Source organism: Alligator sinensis, unplaced genomic scaffold (genome assembly GCF_000455745.1).
Source record: "Alligator sinensis unplaced genomic scaffold, ASM45574v1 scaffold601_1, whole genome shotgun sequence".
In the NCBI taxonomy this organism is placed as follows: Eukaryota; Metazoa; Chordata; order Crocodylia; family Alligatoridae; genus Alligator; species Alligator sinensis.
In genome coordinates, this window is record NW_005841905.1 from 473,285 (window position 1) to 494,530 (window position 21,246).

Below are 21,246 nucleotides of genomic sequence, written 5' to 3' on the forward strand. Positions count from 1 at the left end.
CCAAATACCTTCATTTTTCCAGTGACCCTGATTGTGAGACCAGTTCACTGATCAATGGGGCTAGTCCCTGCACATAATCAAAGCCAGGGCTCATTTAATTTTCCCTTGCTCAGCTTGTCCTCCAGACCTTTTATTACATTTTAGACCATCTCAGCAGCAGTTGTGTCTGCACTTCCGTGCAGCAAGCAAAAAAGCTGCTGCTAGTTTAAGGGAAACAGAAGCAAGCAGCACAACAAGCTTCCTATGAACAAGTTGGAATAGTAGATCATTTTATTATTAGATGAATGACATAAAAAGACATAAAGATTGGATTGAAAAATGAAGAGCCTTGGGGAGGGCAATAGCAGCACCAATCACTGTTTGAAGTTGGTGATAACAAGGCTGTGAAAGCAAATGTCCTGAACATCCGTCTGTGGCATCAGCTTGGAAATGCTACGGAGGGGACAAATATTTTAATTATAAGCAGCGGTTCAGAGAACTCCCCACGTCTTTATTTATTAGTTTGATAATATCACCCCTGCGCACGACCTGCATGCCGGATGCATACATAATTCATGGCTTAGCAAATAAAGAGATCTGGAATCTGCACACAGAGCTGGCTGCTGCCAATTATCTCCCTTCTGCAGAGCCGGCCCCTCTCGGTTCACACTGCTTGCAGCTGCTCTTCTTAAATCATTCATCAGTGCTTAAGAGAGACACTGGTGGCACTGGCAGACGCCGTTTGAATTTTCATTGTTTACACACTGTGAATTTAGCTTCTGGTCTGAAATTATCTGCCACATTGAAGCCTTTGAGAATAGAGATGAGAAGAATAAGATGAGCAGCGTCTTTGACTTTTTTATTATTATTATTTTAGATATTTTTAATGACTTTGCTTTCACAATTTTTTTTTTTTTGGTGGCTGCTGGTTTACTTTTAAGTTATGACTGTCATAATCCCTCCCTGCGACTCCAATCAGGGAAATCCCAGCAATACTTTGGAAACTCACTGACAAGTTTTAGGCTTGAAGATGTGGCCAGGGTTTTGGTCAAGGATGTGGCAAGAGATAGAATGTGACTTTCCATTTTTAATTTGACCATCCATTGCTTGTCACCAAAATATGTAGGGCTGTCCCTTTCTGTCATTTTTAAGCAGAACTCCCCATTGGAAATGCAGATGAAATGTACTTAAAAAATTGATGCTGTGCCATGGCCACTAACCTATTTCTCATCAGATTGCTCAGTTATGGTGTTCCTATTTATTTTCAGATGTTGCCGGTACTTTATTTATGTTAAATTTGCCCCTGTCGTTACAGTGATGTAGCTTAATGCTACTTCCTGCATGAAAAATGACAGAAATTTAGCATCTGAATCAAAGCCTCTTTGATAAAGCCAAATTGTTAGCTTTATTAATTGAAATCTTATTCCTGTAACAATGGATTTCTACAGCCTTGTTCATTCCAGTATTGCCTAGGAGCACATGGTGTGGGCCAGCGTGCCAGACCTGGCCTCAGAGCAGCCAGGCACACCAGATCCAGCTCTGGCAATTTATGCTGCCACTTCGCCCCCTGCCACCAAATCTCGACCCATGGGGACCCCCACCAACTGGATGACACAGTGGTAGGGAGGCATTTGCCAGGGCCCAGGATATTTTGGCTTCCAGTTGAGACAAGTGAGGAGCAGACTCTGCTGCAACATGAAGACCCAACTTCCTATTTACCCTCTGGTTTCCTCTTTGTTCATCTTCTTTCCTGCGATCACATCTGGCCCTCGTGTAGTGTGTAGCAAAGGTGTATCGCGGGGTAGGCAGACCAACTCATAATGGCATCAGTATTTATTTTAAAAGCAGGGGGAAAAGAACGTGTGAAAACTCGGGAGTCCCATCAAACTTGTGTGGGAAAAGACTCCGGAGAGCAAGTAGAGTGGGAAGCAAAGCCTAGCTCCGCTTCTGTCATCTCTGAACATTTCACTGAACAAATTGGGTTTTGCTGTTCAATCTGCAAGTGACAGCGAACGGCGTTCAGCAGATGGTGAGTGCAGTGCAACTGTCACATCAGCCTGAGCTTAAAAAACTGAAGTAGGAGGAAGCTGCTAATGAATTAGTCCAAAGAAATGTCAGGAATTTCATTCTCACAATGGCAAGCATTAGGCATCGGGTATGTGGTGTGTGCTAAAAGGCAGTTTGCTTCTTCAGATGTCCCCAGGTTGAAGTAGGTTAACATTTCAACTAGTTGGCACAACTTTAAAAGTGAGCATTAAAACAACATATTTGCAACATGCAAATATATGAAATATTGAAATATGAAATTGTTGAAATGTTCAACTAAAATGGTCGGGAACAATCTCCTAAATTCATCTGATAACCAGGGATCCTAGTTTTCTTTGATTAAAAAAAAGTCCCCCACGTTCAGATTTTAAAAAGTATCATTTTTCTATAGTTAAGGTGAAACACCACTATATATATATGAAACACCACTAATATATATATGAAACACCACTAATATGTATACATATATTAGCAGTGTTTCATTTTAATCATGGAAAAATGTGGATTTTGGGTTACTTTTTTAAATCTGAAAATTGGGGATTTTTTTATCAGAGCAAACCAGGATCCCTGCAGATAACTCTACTAAGAGTACTGTGACCATTTGTCCTGAAACTTATGACAACCTATCTTGGGAACTTTGTTTAGTTTTCTACAATTTTTTGGGGGGAGGAAAATGGGAAAGAGGCCAAAGAAAAGTAATATATAATGGGATTTTTCTGATTTTTTTTTTTTTTTTTTTTTTTTTTTTTTTTTTTTTTTTTACCTCTTCACCTTTTTTCAGTGTTAGCACAAAGAGGAATAAAAAAAGAAATCAGAATATAAAAGGCTTTTATACATTGTCTTTTTAAATTACCTTCTTTGTAATATTTACTATATTAGCTATGCTCCCATTGAAGTCAATCGAAAAATTTCCTTTGTGTTCCTTGGAAATGTAACCAGACAATTTCTGAATAGTACTTTGTTCATTTCCTTCCAGAAGCTTTCATTCTGGGATTGATGGGGAAGTGGTGAATAGCTTTATAAATATATTTAGTGCATTGTTGTATATAAGCAGCTGAAAAGCTCTTTCACCCTCTTAAGTAATATTTACCATTCATTAGAAACCGACTCTGTCTACTCAGCCAATTATCTGCAAGAAAAAAAATTACTCTTCTGTGTCTATTCTCTTTGATGATTCAGTTTCTATCTAAAACCATTTAACAAACAGAGGATAAAGGAATTGCATTGCTAATGTACGAAATTCTCTATTAACAGAAAATGAAAATCAGAACTGCCACCTCAGTCAAATAGCACAATGAAGAAACCTATTCTGCCTCCATGTAGATTAGCAATGCACAAATGGCAAACCTGTCTGGAAAGAAGAATGGTATGAACTTGCTCGCAAGATGTTTTCTGTCTGAAGGAGACCTAGTCAGCTTCTCACCTTCGTCATGATGGCATACATCTGGATAAATCCACTGCATATGAAACAGTCACCTAAGATTTACATGAGTAGAACGGAGATGAGAATCTGACCCAATCGATTCTTTGTGTACTGGGAAGAAAATATGTCATTCCTGGCTGTTACTTCCTCTCCTTCTGTACATGCAGACAAGTGCAATCATCCTCAACAAAATAAAAACTAGTATTCACTGTATCCACTAAGGGCAGCACATCTTACATGGTTAAAAAACTAGAGCTGGTGAAAAATGGGGAATGTTTTGTATTTAAATTTTTCAAGGAAATGAATTTTTTTTTTTTAATTTTCCCAGGTCCGCGCTAAATGAAGCACTTTTGTCACTACAGCAAAGTCAGTAAAAGGCATGATTTTTTGATGACGTAGCCAGAAACATAAACAACCATAAAATTGCTTTTCCTGCTGTAGCTCATTTTGTTCACTGAACTGGGTTAAGTTATACCAGCCAAAGTACTTTCTCTGACAGTATGAACAGCTTCTCCTGAAGGAGATTGCTGCTATGCTTTGGACCTAGACCAGTAGACATTTTCCAATATAGACTTCACCACATAGTTTTCTGGGAAAATGTTTGAGTTTCTATTCTGTTTAGAACAAAGCCCTCCCCCTCATCCCCCCCCCTTTTTTTGTAAACCTAAAATTTAGTGGAAAAGTTGCCAGTGGGTCTACAAAAACCTGCGGTCCAGGTTTGGGAAAGTGACTGGTAACCTTGGGTGCTTAAAGTACCTGCAAAAGGCAGGTACTAAGGGTTATCTGAATATCAGGTGCCTGGAAAGTGTGTTGGGATCTGTTGCCTAGAGAAAGGCTGATGGCTTGCTCTGCTGTTTTATTTGTTTGGACCAAGAATTACTGCCTTTTGTTACAAGGACTGGCTGAAGGGCTCCCAAGGGAGCAAAGCCCACCTGCACAGCATCAAACTAACCCCAGCCCATTTACACACCCCTTTCTGCCCTCACTATAAGGGGATAGGAGCCAGGACTCCTCTGCACCTTCCCTCTCATGGAGTTTCTCTTGCATCATGTCACTGGGCTTGGTCAGGACTTACTCCCTGCATAAAGCACCTACAATCCTTAAAGAAATTGTGTGGTCTGTAGGAGAAGAGGGGCCTTGTACCTACATAGTAACTCTGAATCCCTGGCAGCCCCCTCTTCCCCCCACCTGAGCCTCTCCTACCATTCTCCCCGGGCCTCTCCTGGTGACACCCACCCCTGGGCCACTCCAGCGCAGAGAAGCAGGGGGGCAATACTCCCAAGCAAAATAACAGCACTGTCATATGGATTTAGTTTCTTAACCAGGACCATGGTTCAGGCCTTGGTCCTGAAAAGAGATGAGCATTGCAAATTGAAGTTAGTTCATTTGAATGAGCTGACGGAAGCACTGAAAACTACGCCTGGGTTTAAGTGCATGGGTGGCAATGGGTGTGAACATTTGCCACCTCTCAGGATGAAGCCCTTTGCAGAGGCTTTGAGCTCACTTTCCACGTTCTGTTGGTCAAGGCAACACAGGGGCACGGCAGACAGGCACCAGGCTTTCTGAGACTCCTCCAGTGCCACCTTTAAGGGAGGGAGGAGAAAAGGTTTCTGACCAGCCTTCTTCCATTTCCTAAGCAGTTGACTTTAAATGTTGCAGTTTCTGCTGTCAACCCATCCACATAACAGTCACAGTTTGTGTGGGAAATCCATGCTATGCTTGCTCAGAGCAAAGCCCTGCCTCTAAGATATGAGCTTGCATTGGCTGCAGAGAAAGGAGCTGCATTGGCGATAAGCCTGGCACTGGAGCCAGCAGCTCAGGATGGAAACCTGTGCCAGGAGCACCTTGCTTTCCTTCCACCACATAGTTGGCTGGGAGTGTGGCCAGGTGCCCTCTTCGTTACTGCTCCCTATGTCTGCACCACTGGGAGAAGAAAAGAACAAGTCAACCAAAATCTCTGGGGTTTGGATGACACTATGTGACCATCAGTGAGCTTTTCCCCCATCGACATCAACACATCAGTGACAGCATACCCGTCTGTCTCATTGAACTCCCAGCATGGACTGGCAGATCCCACCTTTCCACCCATCCCTCTTCTACCTACATACCTACCTTCCACATGCTACCTTCAGCAACAATGGCAGGGTTTGGTCCTTAATTTCAGTTCTCCTGCCAAGCAATGGTTAAATTCTTTCACTTAGCTGCTGCCCACATTTTGCAAGTGTGTAGTGCACTTGCCACAATTTCTACAGCACCTGAGGACACCATGTATTTATGCGTGCTCAGTATTGCTGCTACAACAGAAGAATAAGAATCAGGGTCAAAATCCTCTTTGCAAAATTGGCTGATCTCAGTAGCCAGATATCACACATGGAGGATGAAGCTGGTGATCTTTTTTATTATTGGAACCAAATAAATAGGAGGAGATCGGGCTGGGTTATGTAGTGTCTCTGTAACAGCAACTATTATCTAGGGCATATAAAATGTAAATGCTTTGTGTAATGATGTCTGTGTGTCATTAGAATAATCTAAAAAGCAAGGTATTTTAATTGTGTTTGTGCTAATTATAATGTTTACAAATTAGAGAGAGATGCATTTAGCAGCCCACTGGGAAAGGGCTTTGAAACCTCACACATCTGGGAGTTTACAGATCTGTCATTTACTCATAGACTGCTACTAATACCTGGGTGATTTTCTTGTGATTGCTCTTCCATGAAATGTAATTCTCAGCGGTCTCTAGCTTCAAGAAATTCAAAAGCAAGTTCATCTGTATAAACATATTTGTACACACATATCTGCACTTGTGCATTTTTCATCAAATGCCTTTTTTCTCTTTTTCTTCAAGGTCCAAGAGTTCCCATAGTGACTGTTCACAACACAACAGATACAGAAAGTAAGTAACAGGCTGAGCTTTGTAACACGTTAAAGAAAAGACACAAGGCAATGTGATAAAATGTCACTGTTCTTTGGTAGTATTGCAGTGATGTGGTAGCCTTGATGATCCAGGAAAAATGCTAGAGGCAAGGATTTTTGTAGGTCCTGTCTTTCCATGGGCCAGCTATAGAGTTGGGAAGGATATATGCAAACTTTTGGATAACAAGTAGCGTGAAGGGTACTCACTACCTGAAAGTTTGCCTATATCCCTCCCAAATAGACACTTGGTCCATTCAAAGATATTGCCATTCTTCCGGAAACTTACCTTGGTGTAGCCCAGACTTTGCCAAAGTGTGGGCAGCATGGACTAGCTGGCAGCAGCTAACGTGCCACAACTAATTTTTAGTAAGTGGAACAGCCTGCTAGGCTGGCAGTGAGCTAGGAGTAAAGCTCACTACTGCTAGATATGCATGTTTTAATATTCTCTCCTCCTCCGCTCTCCCATCTTGTTTCATCTACCTCTTGCATCCTTTTGAAGCCTATACTGTAACTTCTTTGTGGCCTTCATTAAGCATTTGTACAGCACCTACCACAGTGGAGTCCTGATTACTGATAGGCACCATCATAATACAAAAAAATAAGTAATAACAGCAGATTGGTGTAGAAGAATAACCCACGGAGGCTAGAAGTCCAAGCAGGCCATGCTTATCTTGCCTGTAAGTGTATCCCATTGTTTGAAACACCCCAAGAAAGAAAGAGCATCACTTTTTAGTGACTGTAGTCTCCATGGGCCATACTGCTATACCACCGGCTCTACGGGAAACACTTCAGCTTTAACACTGTGAGCCAAATCCATGAGAGAAATAATCAGGATATGGAGCATGGTCACAAATGGCAATCAGATTTGTCATCATGCTGTCTCTCTGCTTTCAAATAGTAAGTATTACTGAGGTAGGGGATTTTCAAAGGCACAAAGGTCAGTTTGGGGCCCACATCCTTGTGAAAATCCACTGGAGCTGCCCACCAAACTCCAGCCCCACTTGGGCTGCTTGTACTCAGTTGCTTAGTGCAAGGAAATATCTTTTCCCCCCTTCATTCTGCTTCTCAAAAACAAGGTGCCTGTTTTATTCTGAGGACATGCTGTATGCAAGAAATTATGGTGATACTTGCCACTTTTTCAGGAGTGTTGCCAGGGTAATGAATTCTCATTAACACCATTGAAATGTGGGATGGGTCTATTAACATGAACTAATGCTGAAATCTTGCAGAGATAGTCCTAGCTAGTTTAACTGCTAGGGAAAGGAAAGATAGTCCAGCCCCCACGAAGCTGTCAGAGGCTAGAAGAGAGTAACGCAGTTCTTGGGATAGATTTGGTGAACCTCCAAAATTAGTGTAGCATTTCTGGGAGTCAACGTTTTCTTGACCCCTTCATTGATAAGTGTGGGTGCTACCTTTTACCACCCACCCCTCTGTTTCTGCCGTGAGAGAATCCCAAGGGATCCCCCGCTGAGGAACAGGGCTGATTCTCAGCTGAAAGAGCATTTTGATAAAGGATGTCCATGTTGGGCAGTACCTCACTCTGCCCCTCTGATAAGTGTAACTTCCCTTTAAATGCGCCAAGATCTTTATACACACAAAGCAAGAAGGCCAGTTCCTTTCACTGAGTATTTACAATTAGACTCACTCGCATTACAGTCCCTCCTTGGTAGGTTGACACCATAATGCAGGAGCGTGGGCAGACCCAAGCAGCAATCATGAGCGGGCTTCCCAAAAGAGGTGCTAGTGGTGACAAAAACGAATTCACGGTGAATCCACGGAGCAGGGAGAGGGGAGGGGAGGGGAGGGGAGGGGAGTGGGGGCAGTGTCAACCCCTGGGGTTCCTGAGCCACACTAACACAATTGCTCCAGTAGCCCCTGGGCTGAATCTGGAAGTGGATCATCTGGTCCACGAACAGCCTCACAGGCCAGATGACCCCCCTCCACGGGCCATATGTTTGACATCCCTGCTTTAGTGAAGTGGAAGGGAAGAGGTCACCACAGAGAAAGGGGGGAGTGGGGGCAGTGTCAACCCCTGGGGTTCCTGAGCCACACTAACACAATTGCTCCAGTAGCCCCTGGGCTGAATCTGGAAGTGGATCATCTGGTCCACGAACAGCCTCACAGGCCAGATGACCCCCCTCCACGGGCCATATGTTTGACATCCCTGCTTTAGTGAAGTGGAAGGGAAGAGGTCACCACAGAGAAAGGGGGCAGATTTTTCCAAGCATAGGAATAGTATGAAAGAGGCTGAGTAGCCAGCAATATCGTTTCCTAATAATAACAAGCCTCTACATTTTAAACAATCTAACATTGCTTCATGGACCCTATCCGTCAGATAAACCATAAAATCATAGAACAGGCTAGAAGAGGCTCATGATCAGAGGGCAAGAGAACAGGTCTTATGAAGAGAGGTTGAGAGCCATAGGACTCTTCAGCCTGGAGAAGCACAGGCTCAGGGGGGACCTGGTGGCCACCTATAAGTACATCGGGGTGTGCATCAGGATCTGGGGGAACACCTGCTCACCAGAGCGCCCCAAGGGATGACGAGGTCCAATGGTCGCAAACTCCTGCAAGACTGTTTTGGGCTGGACATAAGGAAAAACTTTGTTAGTTTGAGCCCCCAGGGCCTGGAATAAGCTCCCCCCAGAGGTGGTGCAGGCACCTACTCTGGATACTTTTAAGAAACAGCTGGACGCTTATCTTGCCAGGATCCTTTGACCCTAGCTGACTTCCTGCCCCTTGGGCAGGGGGCTGGACCCAATGATCTTATGAGGTCCGTTCTGCCCTAATGTCTATGAAATCTACTCTCACCCCTTGCTCCATCTCCTATTAAAAACAGAATTGGGGCCTACATAGTATCAGTGTTAAAGAAAAGCTCCCAGTTCCAAAATACATGACTTCTTGCATGCTGCTCTCTGCATTCTCCTTGTTCATGATCTATCTCCTTGCCTCCCCCTGTATAGAAGAGCCTTGCACAGAAACAACCTGCAATGTACTGCCACAGATGTTTATCTGAATTTTTTTAAATCTCCTATAGGAATGCAATTATGTTGATGCAAAATTAGAGTTAGAGAAGATGAGTACTTTAGATGTTCAGGGATGTTTGAGGAAGCAACAAATAAAGGCCAGTGCTTGCCTAGGCACAGTTGAATAGAAATGCAAAAATGGGTCAATCAAAGTGCAACGTAAGTCAGATTTGAGACCTAATGCAGCTTTTGTGGGTGACTTACAAATACCAAGTAACAGAGCAGGCTTCAGTTTGGATGCTGTCAGAGAAGATGTGCTGTACGTTTCACCATAATGTCCAGCTGGCCACCCCCTCCAGTTTCCCTTTTTAAATTCAAATTGTTCTTCATGGACAAATTCTCATAAGTGAGGTGAACAGAAGTCAGCAGTGTCCCTGGGAGAGGTTGTGTCTGTGAGACAAAAATGAAATCCTTGACAAAAATGCTTAATGCAGTGAAATGCAATGGATACAACATTGGACCAGGACACCTTCATTCTTCTCCTGGCTCTGGCTCCTGGTCTGCTGGGTGACCTTGGGCCACATAATATTGCTTCTCTATGCCTTGATTTCCCCTTCTGGAAAATGGGGATAGTGATGCTTACCTGTGTTGTAAAGAGCTTTGAAATTTATGGATTAGAAGTGCTGTATAAGAGCTAAATGATGCTGTTAGCGCTGAAGCATCCTGTATGGAAACATGTGGACACAAGCACAGCGAGCAATGGTAGCACCAGATCACTTCTTCCTGCAAGGGGCTTTATGGGTAAGGAAGGAAAATGCCCCTGCCAGAGGTTACATTTATCATGTTATGGACACAAATTGTAACATGCCACACGTGCAAACAATTTATGGTGGGATAAAATGGCAAACCAGCCAGAAAGATTTAAACACCTCCTTGAATGGTTTGTATCCCGCTTCAAAGTGAACGTGTGACGCATGCTCCAGACCTGGGGCTGCCTCTTGCCCAATCCCACGGATCAGATGATCATTGGATCAAGTCCCCAGGGCCAGGACAGAGCCGCCCCTGCCTATGGAAAGGCATACCAGATCTGATCTCTTACAGTCAGGTTTCCTTCACCATTCCTGCAGAAAAAGCTACCTTTTTGTTCCATTTAGGCTAGTAAGCCTAAGCCAAAACTGCCCCTTTTCTTTCCTCAGTCCTTTCTATTTGGCCTGTGTATTTGTGGGGAGTCACTGCCCAGCTAGGACATTTTGTTTATAAACTGAAAGGTATTTTGCACTCGCCTCAAGTTTGGCTTTCCATTATTTCCACGCAGGCGACAGGAACAAGGAGCACGAGCCAAAAATCGTATGTTCCAGCCATATCCTCCTTCTTCCCCTGCCCAACGAGCAAGAGCAGCAAAGTGCTTGGATACCTGAGCTCTTCTCTGAGTCTTCTCTGGGGTTGAATTATGACCCTCTGGCTCTGCAGCCTTCCCCTTCTTTCTTTTTGGGCTTCGGTTCCTCCTTGTTGTCTTCTGTCAGCTCCTCATCCCCTTTCTGACATGCTTCCCCCCTCAGCCATATAGCATGGCTAGGTGGTGAAGGATGCAGCAAGCCGGGACCGCACCTTCTGAGGGTGTGCCGTGGTGCTCTGCTTGGTCAGCTGGAGCAGAGCACACAATGAGAGGGTGAGGACTGGAGTAATGTATATGTAGTGAGTAGTGTTATGCATCCATACGGCCCTGCCTGTGTCATGGCAAGCAGTCCACTCAGAGCCAGGCAAACTCTGCCAGGTATTTTTCATTGTCTTCCTCTTGGGCATCTTGTCTCTGATTCTCCCATGGTATGCCTGAACCTTGCCTGATCCTAGTGGCCCCATGTGCCTTGTATGGTGGCTGTCTGCACCCCCTGCCTGCATCAGCAGCCTGTGTATGAGATGACAAGGTCCAGGCTGCGTTCCAGAGGGTTGCTAGACATGGCAGGTTTTTCCTTACATATAGCTGGGACCTGTTATGGGACATAAGCAGAGGCTGGGCACCTCTCTGCACCAGTTTGAATCACAAAAGAGCCTAAAGAAAGTGCTTGAAATGGGCATCCCAGAGCCACAGTCTAGGTGCTTAGGGGAACTTTACAGTCCAAAAGGAGGCACCTAATGCCTTTAGGCATATATTGAGTTTGGGGGCCCCTAGTGCAGAGACAGGTTGAATGTCTTTCTGGTACTTAGGCTGCTAAAGTTCACCAGAATACCCTTTATGCTTCTACTGGCTCAATTTTTCATCCTGGTCTGAAAGGCTGCCAGAAACCCTTTCCCCAGTCGTGTGCTTTGTTAACTTGGTGAACTGTGATTTTAAGGATGGGAGGAATTATATGAGCTCTTCTCTAATGAGTGCTCCTGATCTTAGCTTCCCCCTTTTCCTTTGACACCAAGAAGTTTGTTTTTCCTCAAAACACCACGTACAGAAAAGAGAATTGCAATGGCAATGGCAGAGAATTGTACGCCTGTGTATATTATTATAAATGACTCTGAGGTGTCTCTTATAAGAGCAACCATAGAATATTAAAAGCAAATAAAATGCTTAGAGTAAGGGGTATAAAACATGCCAGAGCTGTAGTGCACTTGGGGAGTGATAGTATTTGCTGCATGGATAATTAGATGCAGGCACACACAAAACTCATCCTCTGTACTAAAATATCTGATTTTTGCATTTGATTAGCATTTCCCCTGGTCCCTCATTTTCCAGCATTTTGTTGCTTTTGAATAAAGGAGGTAATGATGGCAGTTGGATGTTACTGAATGTATTTATTTAATTTTAAGGCATTACTCCATAAAGGGAGTTTGTCTCGGTATTCTGCAATCATCTGATAATAGTGAGTTGCACTGACTATTATAGCATGCTTACATTTAATTAAGCAATGACCATTTGTACTTCACAGGCTAGGGTTCCCTATGGCCCTAAAGCAGAAAAGAGGGTCCTTTAGGAGATATGCCAGTCTTTTCTTATTTCCTCTACTCTGTTTCTGCCTTTCTCTGGATGCAATTATATGAACAAATAAAATGGCTTTACTGAACTCCCCTGTGTGGCAGACCTCTTTCTGCTGATAAAGCTAGTTGTGTGGGCCATAATTAAATGAGAATCCTAATATTTAACTAAACTTAATAGTCTGTTGCTTTGGAGCTTTTGTGGGGGTTACGATTTCAATAGAGATGAGGCAGGCTTTTCAGAAACAAGTTGAATAGTCTTTGAACCGATATAGCCACTCGCTGAAAGATCTGTGAAATGCATTAAATCACTGGAAAAGCATGTTTTTGTGTCGTGCCTGCTTTTATAGTCATTGAATAGTGGCACAGATAAATATGAGTCAGGACATGAGCACGAACTACTTATAGTATTATTTTTGTGGGCGGAGAGGATACAACAGTGTGCAACTATAAGTGTCACCGAATTTAATGTGTAATTTAGCATTGGGAGGTTCCATATTATATCTGGACTTTGATATTAAATATGGCATATTTATAATCATCCCAAAGAAGAAAAACATTTGGGTCTGATCCTCAGCTGAAAGACACTGAAGGTGTTGGCAAACCCAGATTTGATTTTAAGAGGGATTGCGTTAGGGTGAACTGAAGGATGGGTCCTGTGGAAGATGTCCTTGTAGATGGAGGCTAATGCCTCCAGGCAAGCAGAAGAAACCTGCCTCAGACTCAAAGCCACCGAACCCGACCTTCCCTTGTCAGAGTCCGTATATCACAGAAGGGAGGGGAGGAGTGAACTGCCTCTCTGTCGAGAAGGGATCTTGTGTCAGAGCTCCGGCACTAGGGGCCAGGTCCAATGCTGAGCTCTGCGATACCTAACTTTTTAGGTGCCTGGCCTCGATAGCTGAGTTGATTACCTCTGCTTCCTATATGAGTCCTGTGAAGGGTGAGAATGAGAGACACAAAAGCCAGTCTGCCAAGCGGGGAGCTGCCCAGAGCTAGCGAATAGAAAAAGAGTGAGGACGGGATTGTGCCTTAAATCCACCCCTTCCCGGGGCTCAGGCTCCTCACTCCACCCTACTAGGAATCATTTCCGGTCACTCTGGATTAACATCCCCGAGTGTTCTCCGGAAAACGGGCGCTTCACAAACACAGCAGGAGTCCCTCTTTCCAAGGGTGGCAGGTGTCCCCTATTATACAATATCTCAGTGGTTAGAGTATTTCCCCAGCATGTGGGAGGTGCAGTTTATTTTTCTTTCTGTCTGAGGGGGTTCAAACCCTCAGCTGACTAGACACTTGACTCAGGATCGTTTGGTGCTAATGGGGAGAAATTTTCCAAATTTCCTGTAAAAGCTCTTCCATTTTGCATAAGAGCGTGACTCGCTGGACCAGAGAGAGAAAGCAAGAGGTGGCATGACTCTGGGCACGTCTACATGTGCGGCGGACTGCTCGGGTGTTACTGCGCAGTCATTTAGTACTTGCTTTCTGCCACTCGCCTCGTGAATTTTAATTCTCCTGGCATGTAGAGAAGAGGGTTAGAGAGGGCCCTTACCCAGGATAAAACCTAGCGTAAAGCCAGGTGGTTATAGCTGAAGGGTGGGTTTGGCAGAGATAGGAATCAAAGCAGGGTCTACCACATCCTGGAAGAATATACTAATCAAATCACTGAGCTGGGGCTGAGACTGGTAGCACTACCACTGCCTCTCCCAAGCCTGTATTTTCAAAGTGATGTTGGTCACTACATTTTTGCAGAGCCCAATTGGTTGCATGTTCCAAGAAGCCCTACAGGATCAATAGGCCCTTCAAGAGGGGAAGGTGGAACTTTTCCCCGGGGGAATCATGCCTGGTTTCTGCATCCAGATTGGACTAAGTCTTCAGGTAGGCACTGAGCTGTGCAGACCTGTTAAGCTGGAGGCACTTCTGGATATGCAGACAGGGAAAATATCAATCATCTACACAGGTGTTCAACGTCATGCTGAAAATTGAGGTACCTATGGAGGTTATGCAACTTTGGGGTTAGGAAGCACCCGGGCAGTGATTTTGAGCATCTACATTTTAGACTCAAGCAGATGAATTCACTACAGTCCCTTTTTTAATCTGTTTTGAGGCCTCTACCACAGCATCTAGGAATTAGGGAGTTACAGCTGGATGGACATAAAGGAAGCCAGGACCAGGCAAGTACTTGGTTGGAGATGTGTTGGTGCTGATACCTGCTCATTTGATAGCATCCCTGCAGAGACTTTGTTTTTCTGGACTGACCCTGACAAGCTGCAAGCTCCCAGACCAGGAAGGTACCATCAAGATCCCAAAGTGTGGCTATGGTTAGATCTATCCAGCCCTTGCAAGTTACGGGGAAAAGTAGGACTTCCCTCAAGGAGAGGGAAAAAGATAGTGAGTCTTACCAGAGATGTCAAGAGCAGAACCTGGACTGCACGCTGCCCTGGCTTCCTCTCCCCCTACCGCACACTGCTGCTGGGCATCCCTCCGAGCTCTGCCGAGCAGTCGGCCGCTCGGCTGAGCACAAGAGCTGCTCCAGATCAGTTGTAACACTGTTCGGAAAGGAGGAACATAGCTGCTGGCCTACTGCCTGGGAGCTAGGGGCCAGCTGGAGACTATCTTTAGCGTAATAGGCTCCATAATAATAGGACTGAGGTTGCTGCCCAGCAGGAAACGGCTCAGCTGATCAGCATTCAGCTGCAGCCTGGGCGGGAGGGAAGGAGGTGGCACCTGGTGAGCATCTTTCTGGAGGAAGGGACAGCTCAACAGGAGGCAGCGAAACAGCTGAAAGGAATGTGTCCCCCTAGGTAACTGCCTGGCATGCCTGCAGGGTAGAGCCACACCACTATCTAGCACCCGAGCATCCCGTGAGAGGTGGCGGGAGCTGGGCGGCCTCTCTCCCGGGTGCTGCAAGTAGGACATCCATAACGGAGATACTCGGATATTTTCCAAAACCTAGGGTTTAGTCTTTTTAGCAGCAAAATTATTCCACAACGCATGCAGCATCCCTTCATGTTGGTCTTTGTGCGTGTCTGTAGAGTAAGGCTAAGGATGATTTTAAAATGGAAAGACAGCTTAGCTATGATTTGCAAAGCTGTGCTGTGGACAGTGGATGATGCTCTATTTAGAGACTGCTGACTGCTAACTATTGATTCCCCATGCCTGGAGAACTCGCCAACAGAATATTTTCCTCTAGAGTGAAAATCTGAACAAATGTACATTTGTGCACTGAAGAAAAATATCCTCTTTTCCCATTCAGTGTGAGCTCCAGAGTGAGCTTTTAAAATCCACGGATTCCACCCTTCTCATTGTTGTCTCTGTCTTTGTTTTGTCCAAGACTGAAACCCTGCTACAGCAACTTGATTTTGAAGGCTAGATCCTCAGCTGGTCTCAGTGCAGTACCTCATGAGTTTCAGTGGATGCCAGTTTACACCAGAACTTCATCTGGTCCATGGATGATAATGAACATCTCTGGATCTGATGTAGGTTTTAGAAGGGTACAAAGTAACCTCTGCATTTTAACTGTGCATCTCACATCACAGGCTTTTGTGAGGACTGTGTGCATCTAAAAGAAATTTGCATTGCAAACATGAAGGGCTTACATAAAATGTTAAGAGGCTATGTCCATGAACTGCTACATCTGTGTTGTTTTCATCCTTTTTCTTTCAGAAATCTTTGAGCTGGAGGTGAATGAAAATGTGCAGTTGGCTGTAAGTGATAGGCAAATGCCTAAAGTAGAGTACATGGAAATCAAGATAGATGATTACAGTAAGTCTGTGTGTCTGTCCTCTTTTTTAATGTTATTGCTCTGAAACGGTACAGTCATCTGAACTAGATTGGCAGGGGAAAAAATGACTTTGGTTCTCAATTAAGGCAGCCACTTTGGGCAGCTCTGCGTCCGTACACTCTGTGTAGAAGGAAGTCATTATGAGAACAGACAGAAGGAAAAAAGATAAATATAACTTTTATCTTTTAAGAAAAAAAAACACACTGGGAAATGACATGGTGTGGATCTGCCTCTAATGCAAGAGGCAGTCTCTCCAGCCAGGCCTGTTTATTATTGAAGATAAGTTTGAAACGGTATGTTGCATGTGTTTTTTAGCTCCAAGTGCAGCAGCCTCTTACTACAAAGCAGTAAATTGCAGTGAATTTGAGCAGTAATCACCAATGGGGAAACAGCCGTGGTAAAGACTTTCAGTCTCAATAATGAAAACTTTTCCATGAAAACCACACGAAGTGTTAGAAATTGGAAGAGAAACAAAAGTTTAAAGGCAAAAGCATGAGCAATAGAGAAGAATGAGTCTTAGAGCTGTTTAAATTAGCATCTTTTTTTTTTTTTGGTGCCACTTCTTAATTAAGTATTCTCTCCACATCTATCTGCAAAAGAGGGGGAAAAGTAAAGGATGGGAGCAAAGATACCAGCAAATATACCAAGTAGATGTAGTTAGGTCCTAAAAGTCCAAATATTCCCTACCAGCTTCCTTTCCTGCACCTGCAGCATTTGTAAGAGCATGTTTTGTTACACGCGCGTATGTGCAAAAAACCCTCATTCAGATTCTCCCAAATGTTTAATGGTTCCCAGCAATCCTCCTCTCTGCAGATACTTGACAATTCTGAAGAAGCAACCAAGAAGGCAGGTCTGAAAATGTGGCCATTAACATTTTCCTTGTGATTGGAGTAATTGAGGACTAGTGTAGGCAGAGTAATATAATACATCCCTTCAGATATGATATGGAATGACAGTAAGCTATAAGGTATGCTGGAGAGGGTGTTACTGGGTGCACCTACACAAAATGCTTTACTGTGTATTAGACTAATCTAATGCACAGCAAAGCATCAGCATCTACACACGCACAGGACTTACTGCACAGTAAATTAGGCTAATGCGCCATTTACTAGTACCGACAAATACAGGCACTAGATTAATGGCGCATTAGCTACTGTGCAGTAGTGCATGTGTAGATGCTGATAGGGTACAATTTGCTCCCGCTCAGCTTAGGCAACAGGGGAGGGAGCTGACTGCAACTGTAGCGCTGCTCAGCTCCTGGCTCTCCCCAAGCATGGGAAGGGAGCAGAAGCTGACATGCTGCGCTAGCAGCAGCAAGGCTGAGGGGACAGAGAGCTCCCCACTGCCTGGGCCTGGGGACAGCTGGGAGCTGAGCAGCGCTGGGAGCAGGGATATAACACTGACAACAACCAGCTCTATCCAGGTTGCTTGAACCATCTCCTGATTATAGTTTGCATTTATTCCAAACAATTCAAGACTTGTTGCTAAAATTCTTAACGGCAAATGTTGTCTGCTCTGGCTCACTGTGTGTACACATACGTATGCGTGCACACGGGCATTTGTGTAATACGAGTAGACAATAACCATGTGGATGTTTTCGTGTTCCCTCGCCGCGTTTCCCACAATCTGCCCAAAAGGCTGAATGGGACCCAGAACAGCGCCTGCCATGGTTATGTGTCTTTAAAATCAAGGAGCTGTCTTTTCCATCAATCCAGTTTGCAGTCCATTAGCATTCAGATGGAATAACTAATTAGACTGAGTGTCAGAAAATGACTGCAAAACAGACCACTTAAACCTGGTGGTTAATCTGTGTATTAATTCTATTGAAACTGGTGCTGATACTGATTTAATTGCTGCGCCTTCGGTCATCTGGACTGTAGTTAATGTTTTGAAAACAAATGAGCTTTTGTGAATATAGAAAGTGTTGACGTGAAAGTATATTCTCATACCAGCGTGTGGCCAAGAAGAGCATATAGCTGCAGTTAAAGTTCTGGCAAGTGCCGTAGCACAACTTGGAGCTAACTCACCTCTTTCTTACACTAATTTGACACCAGTGTAACTTCATTGACATCAATTGAGTTACCTCCTGATTTATATTATACCAGAGTAAGCGAGCTCAAAATTGGACCCCTGAAATTTAGGATTACAAGGGAAATCCTGTAACTGTCTTTAAACCCCTAAAGCAAGAAAATCTTCCATGCCATCGACTACGTTTTATTTGGCATTTATAGCCTGCTTCCTCTTAAACGATCCTTTTTCACTCCTTCCTCCCTCCCCCACCACCCAATAGTATTGATTCTTGGCTATGTCATTCATCCAGCTGCCTAAAGGGAAAATTATAGCTTTTTGCTAGGTATTAATTGCATGTTGTATAAGTGATGCCTGACTGAACAGGTCACACTGCACTCTAATTTTAAATTTCTTGTCACCGTGGTTATTACAACGAGAGCCGTATTCTTGACAACACATATCTTTCTAGAATGTTATTTATCAGAGTATCTTATGAAATGTAATTTTATTCCTGTTATACGACTATAACACCATAAAAATCTATTATAGTTATGTTGACATTTCCGTACTAAAACTATTTTATTATCTGTTGCTTTTGCCTAGGACTGCCATTGCAAATCTTAAAACCGGCAACCTTTGCAGACACTGTGCACTACCCTTTGCTACTGGTTGTGTAAGTTTTCTTTCTCTTTTTTTCTTTAGCTAGAGTACACTAGTGCCTAGAATCCTCCACCAACACCAGAGCCCCCTTTTTTCCAACAAAGTTTCAGTCCACCATTTAGATCCTCAGCCCCCTTAGCGGCAATGACATTCTACAGGTACATAAATTGCTGCTCCTGGGCATGGGCACTGCAACACTGCCTGGGTCTTGATAGTGTTGAGATGCTTGGCCAACCACAAGGCTAAGGTTCCTCAAGATGTATAGTCAGTGCATTCTTCCATCCAGCTTATGTGCAGGGCAACAGCTGGTAGGCACCCTCAAAGCACAGACAGAGGGGAGTGTTATCAGTCCTCTCACTTTACACCCTGTATCCTAGTTCATATATTCGTAGATGGTTAGGGGCTGGAAGGGACCTTGCAGATCATCGGGTCCAGCCCCCCCGCTCTAGGCAGGAAGACAACTGGGGTTAGGTGACTCCAGCGAGGTGACTGTTCAGTCTCCTCTAGAAAACCTCCAGGGTAGGTGACTGCACCACCTCTGGAGGGAGTTTATTCTACAGTCTGGACACCCTGACTGTGAAGGAGTTTTTCCTGGTATTAAGTCTGAAGCAGCCTTCCAGGAGTTTGTATCCATTGGTCCTGGTCTTCCCCAGGGGTGTCCTAGTGAACAGTTGTTCACCAAGCTCCTGATGCACTCCTCTGATATAGCGGTAAGACACTATCAAGCCCCTCTCAACCTTCTCTTCTTTAGGCTAAAGAGGCCCAGGTCCCTCAGCCTTTTCTTGTATGGCTTGTCTTGCAAGTCCCTGATCATACAGGTGGCTCTTCTCTGGACCCTCTCAAGTTTTTCCATGTCCTCCTTGAAGTGCGGCATCCAGAATTGGACACAGTACTCCAACTGTGGTCTCACCAGTGCTGAGTACAGTGGGACTATCACTTCCTTGGTTTTATATGAGATGCATCGGTTGATGCATGCCAGCATGTTGTTTGCCCTGCTGACCACCGCCTCGCACTGATGGTTCATGTTCATGCGATGGTCAGTCATTACCCCCAGGTCCCTTTCGGCCATGGTGCAAGTCAAGCTGTCACCACCGAGCCTGTCTGTATGTTGAGAGTTGTTTGCCCCCAGATAGAGCACCTTGCACTTGGAAGTGTTAAACTTCATCTGCTTAGTGAAGTGCTTGCCTTCTAGACCCAGATTCAAATCCAACCTCTGCCACATTTGGAATATGGTCTCAGGCCTACATTTTGCAGCTCTTAGGAAGGTGCCCATATCTGTTGACTATAGGGGATTCTGAATTATAGCTCTCTCCATCTCTCCTGTAGATCCTGATCTGCTTTACATTCATAATTAAATAGTCACTGAAGATAGGGAAAGGGAAGGGAAAATAATAACAATTGACTCTAATTGAGTGGTTGGTGTTTGAATATGGGAGAGTCAGATACTGATCTCTGCTTTTTAGATATGAAAGTGGGACAGCTTCTATAGGAGAGATTGAGAGAGACCACCCTAGAATATGTCATCCAGTGTCATCCAGTGTCATTCACCCTCCTGAGAGCTGGGAGGACGCACATTTGAGCCATTTCTCCACCTGATTTGAACCCAAATAAGGTGGAGGAAGGGATTAAACCAGGTCTCCCATATCAAGGACCTTTAGGGTTTGCTGCATCTCATCACCAGCATGCCTAGGGAAACATGTTCTCAAGCACCCAACCACACATACCTACTCACACATGCTGGGGCCATCCCTTGTAGCTGGTTTCAAGCACTGTGGAGACCGTGGTCTTGAGAGTAGCCACAAGGAAATGTCCAAGGTGCACTTCTCAGTTTGGTTACAAGTGGGTGGGCAGGACATGTTGAGAGCACCCTCCTCAGACACACCAGTGCTGCAGCATAGACACACTCTCAGAATTAAAGGAAACTCAAACATCTTAACATCAAGCTATTCCAGGTTTACAAAGAAGCCTTAAAACAGTGGGCTGCCTTTCAGAGAATTCATCAAGAGAAATTTCAGCAAGTAGTTCACATTTACCACCTGCTGCTATTTTCAGTGAGACCAGGAAAGAAGTGCAGAGCAGAAGGAGTAGAAACAAGGGATTTCCTTAAAAGATCTTCAGGTAGGGCTTCAGATAGGGCTTTCTCTGAACAACTTCTATCAGCTCTCCACCACATATAATAAATAATGTCAGCTCCACTCCACTCTTCCAAACTAGTCAGCAGTTTTTTCAAACATATCCATAAACCCTTTAAATTGCCCTGGGCAAAAATGGACAGAGCCTTACCAAGCATTTGCTTTAAACCCAGCAGAACATTGCAAACTCAGTTTTTCTCAGCAATGCAATTAAGTGCAGGAGTCATTTTTTGTAACCTGTATCTGCCCCATCCCACCTCCCTGGCATGAATCCTCAATTAGGAGGCATAACTAGGATGTGTTTAGGTCCTGGGCAATGACAGTTGCCAGGCCAACAGGGGTGACTGTCATTTTTGCACCCTCTTTCAGGCCAGTTCA

The 21,246-nt window shown here is 44.4% G+C and overlaps 1 protein-coding gene across 1 annotated transcript in view; it reads left to right on the forward strand.

Annotated features, from left to right (window-relative positions):
- Positions 1–21,246, forward strand: part of DPP6 (dipeptidyl peptidase like 6) — a 298,726-nt gene that overhangs the window by 264,871 nt on the left and 12,609 nt on the right. The window contains exons 17-19 of the mRNA XM_006018553.3: positions 6,294–6,341; positions 15,949–16,047; positions 18,680–18,749. Of these exons, the coding sequence (XP_006018615.1) occupies positions 6,294–6,341; positions 15,949–16,047; positions 18,680–18,749 (217 nt within the window). The remainder of the gene's footprint in view (positions 1–6,293; positions 6,342–15,948; positions 16,048–18,679; positions 18,750–21,246) is intronic.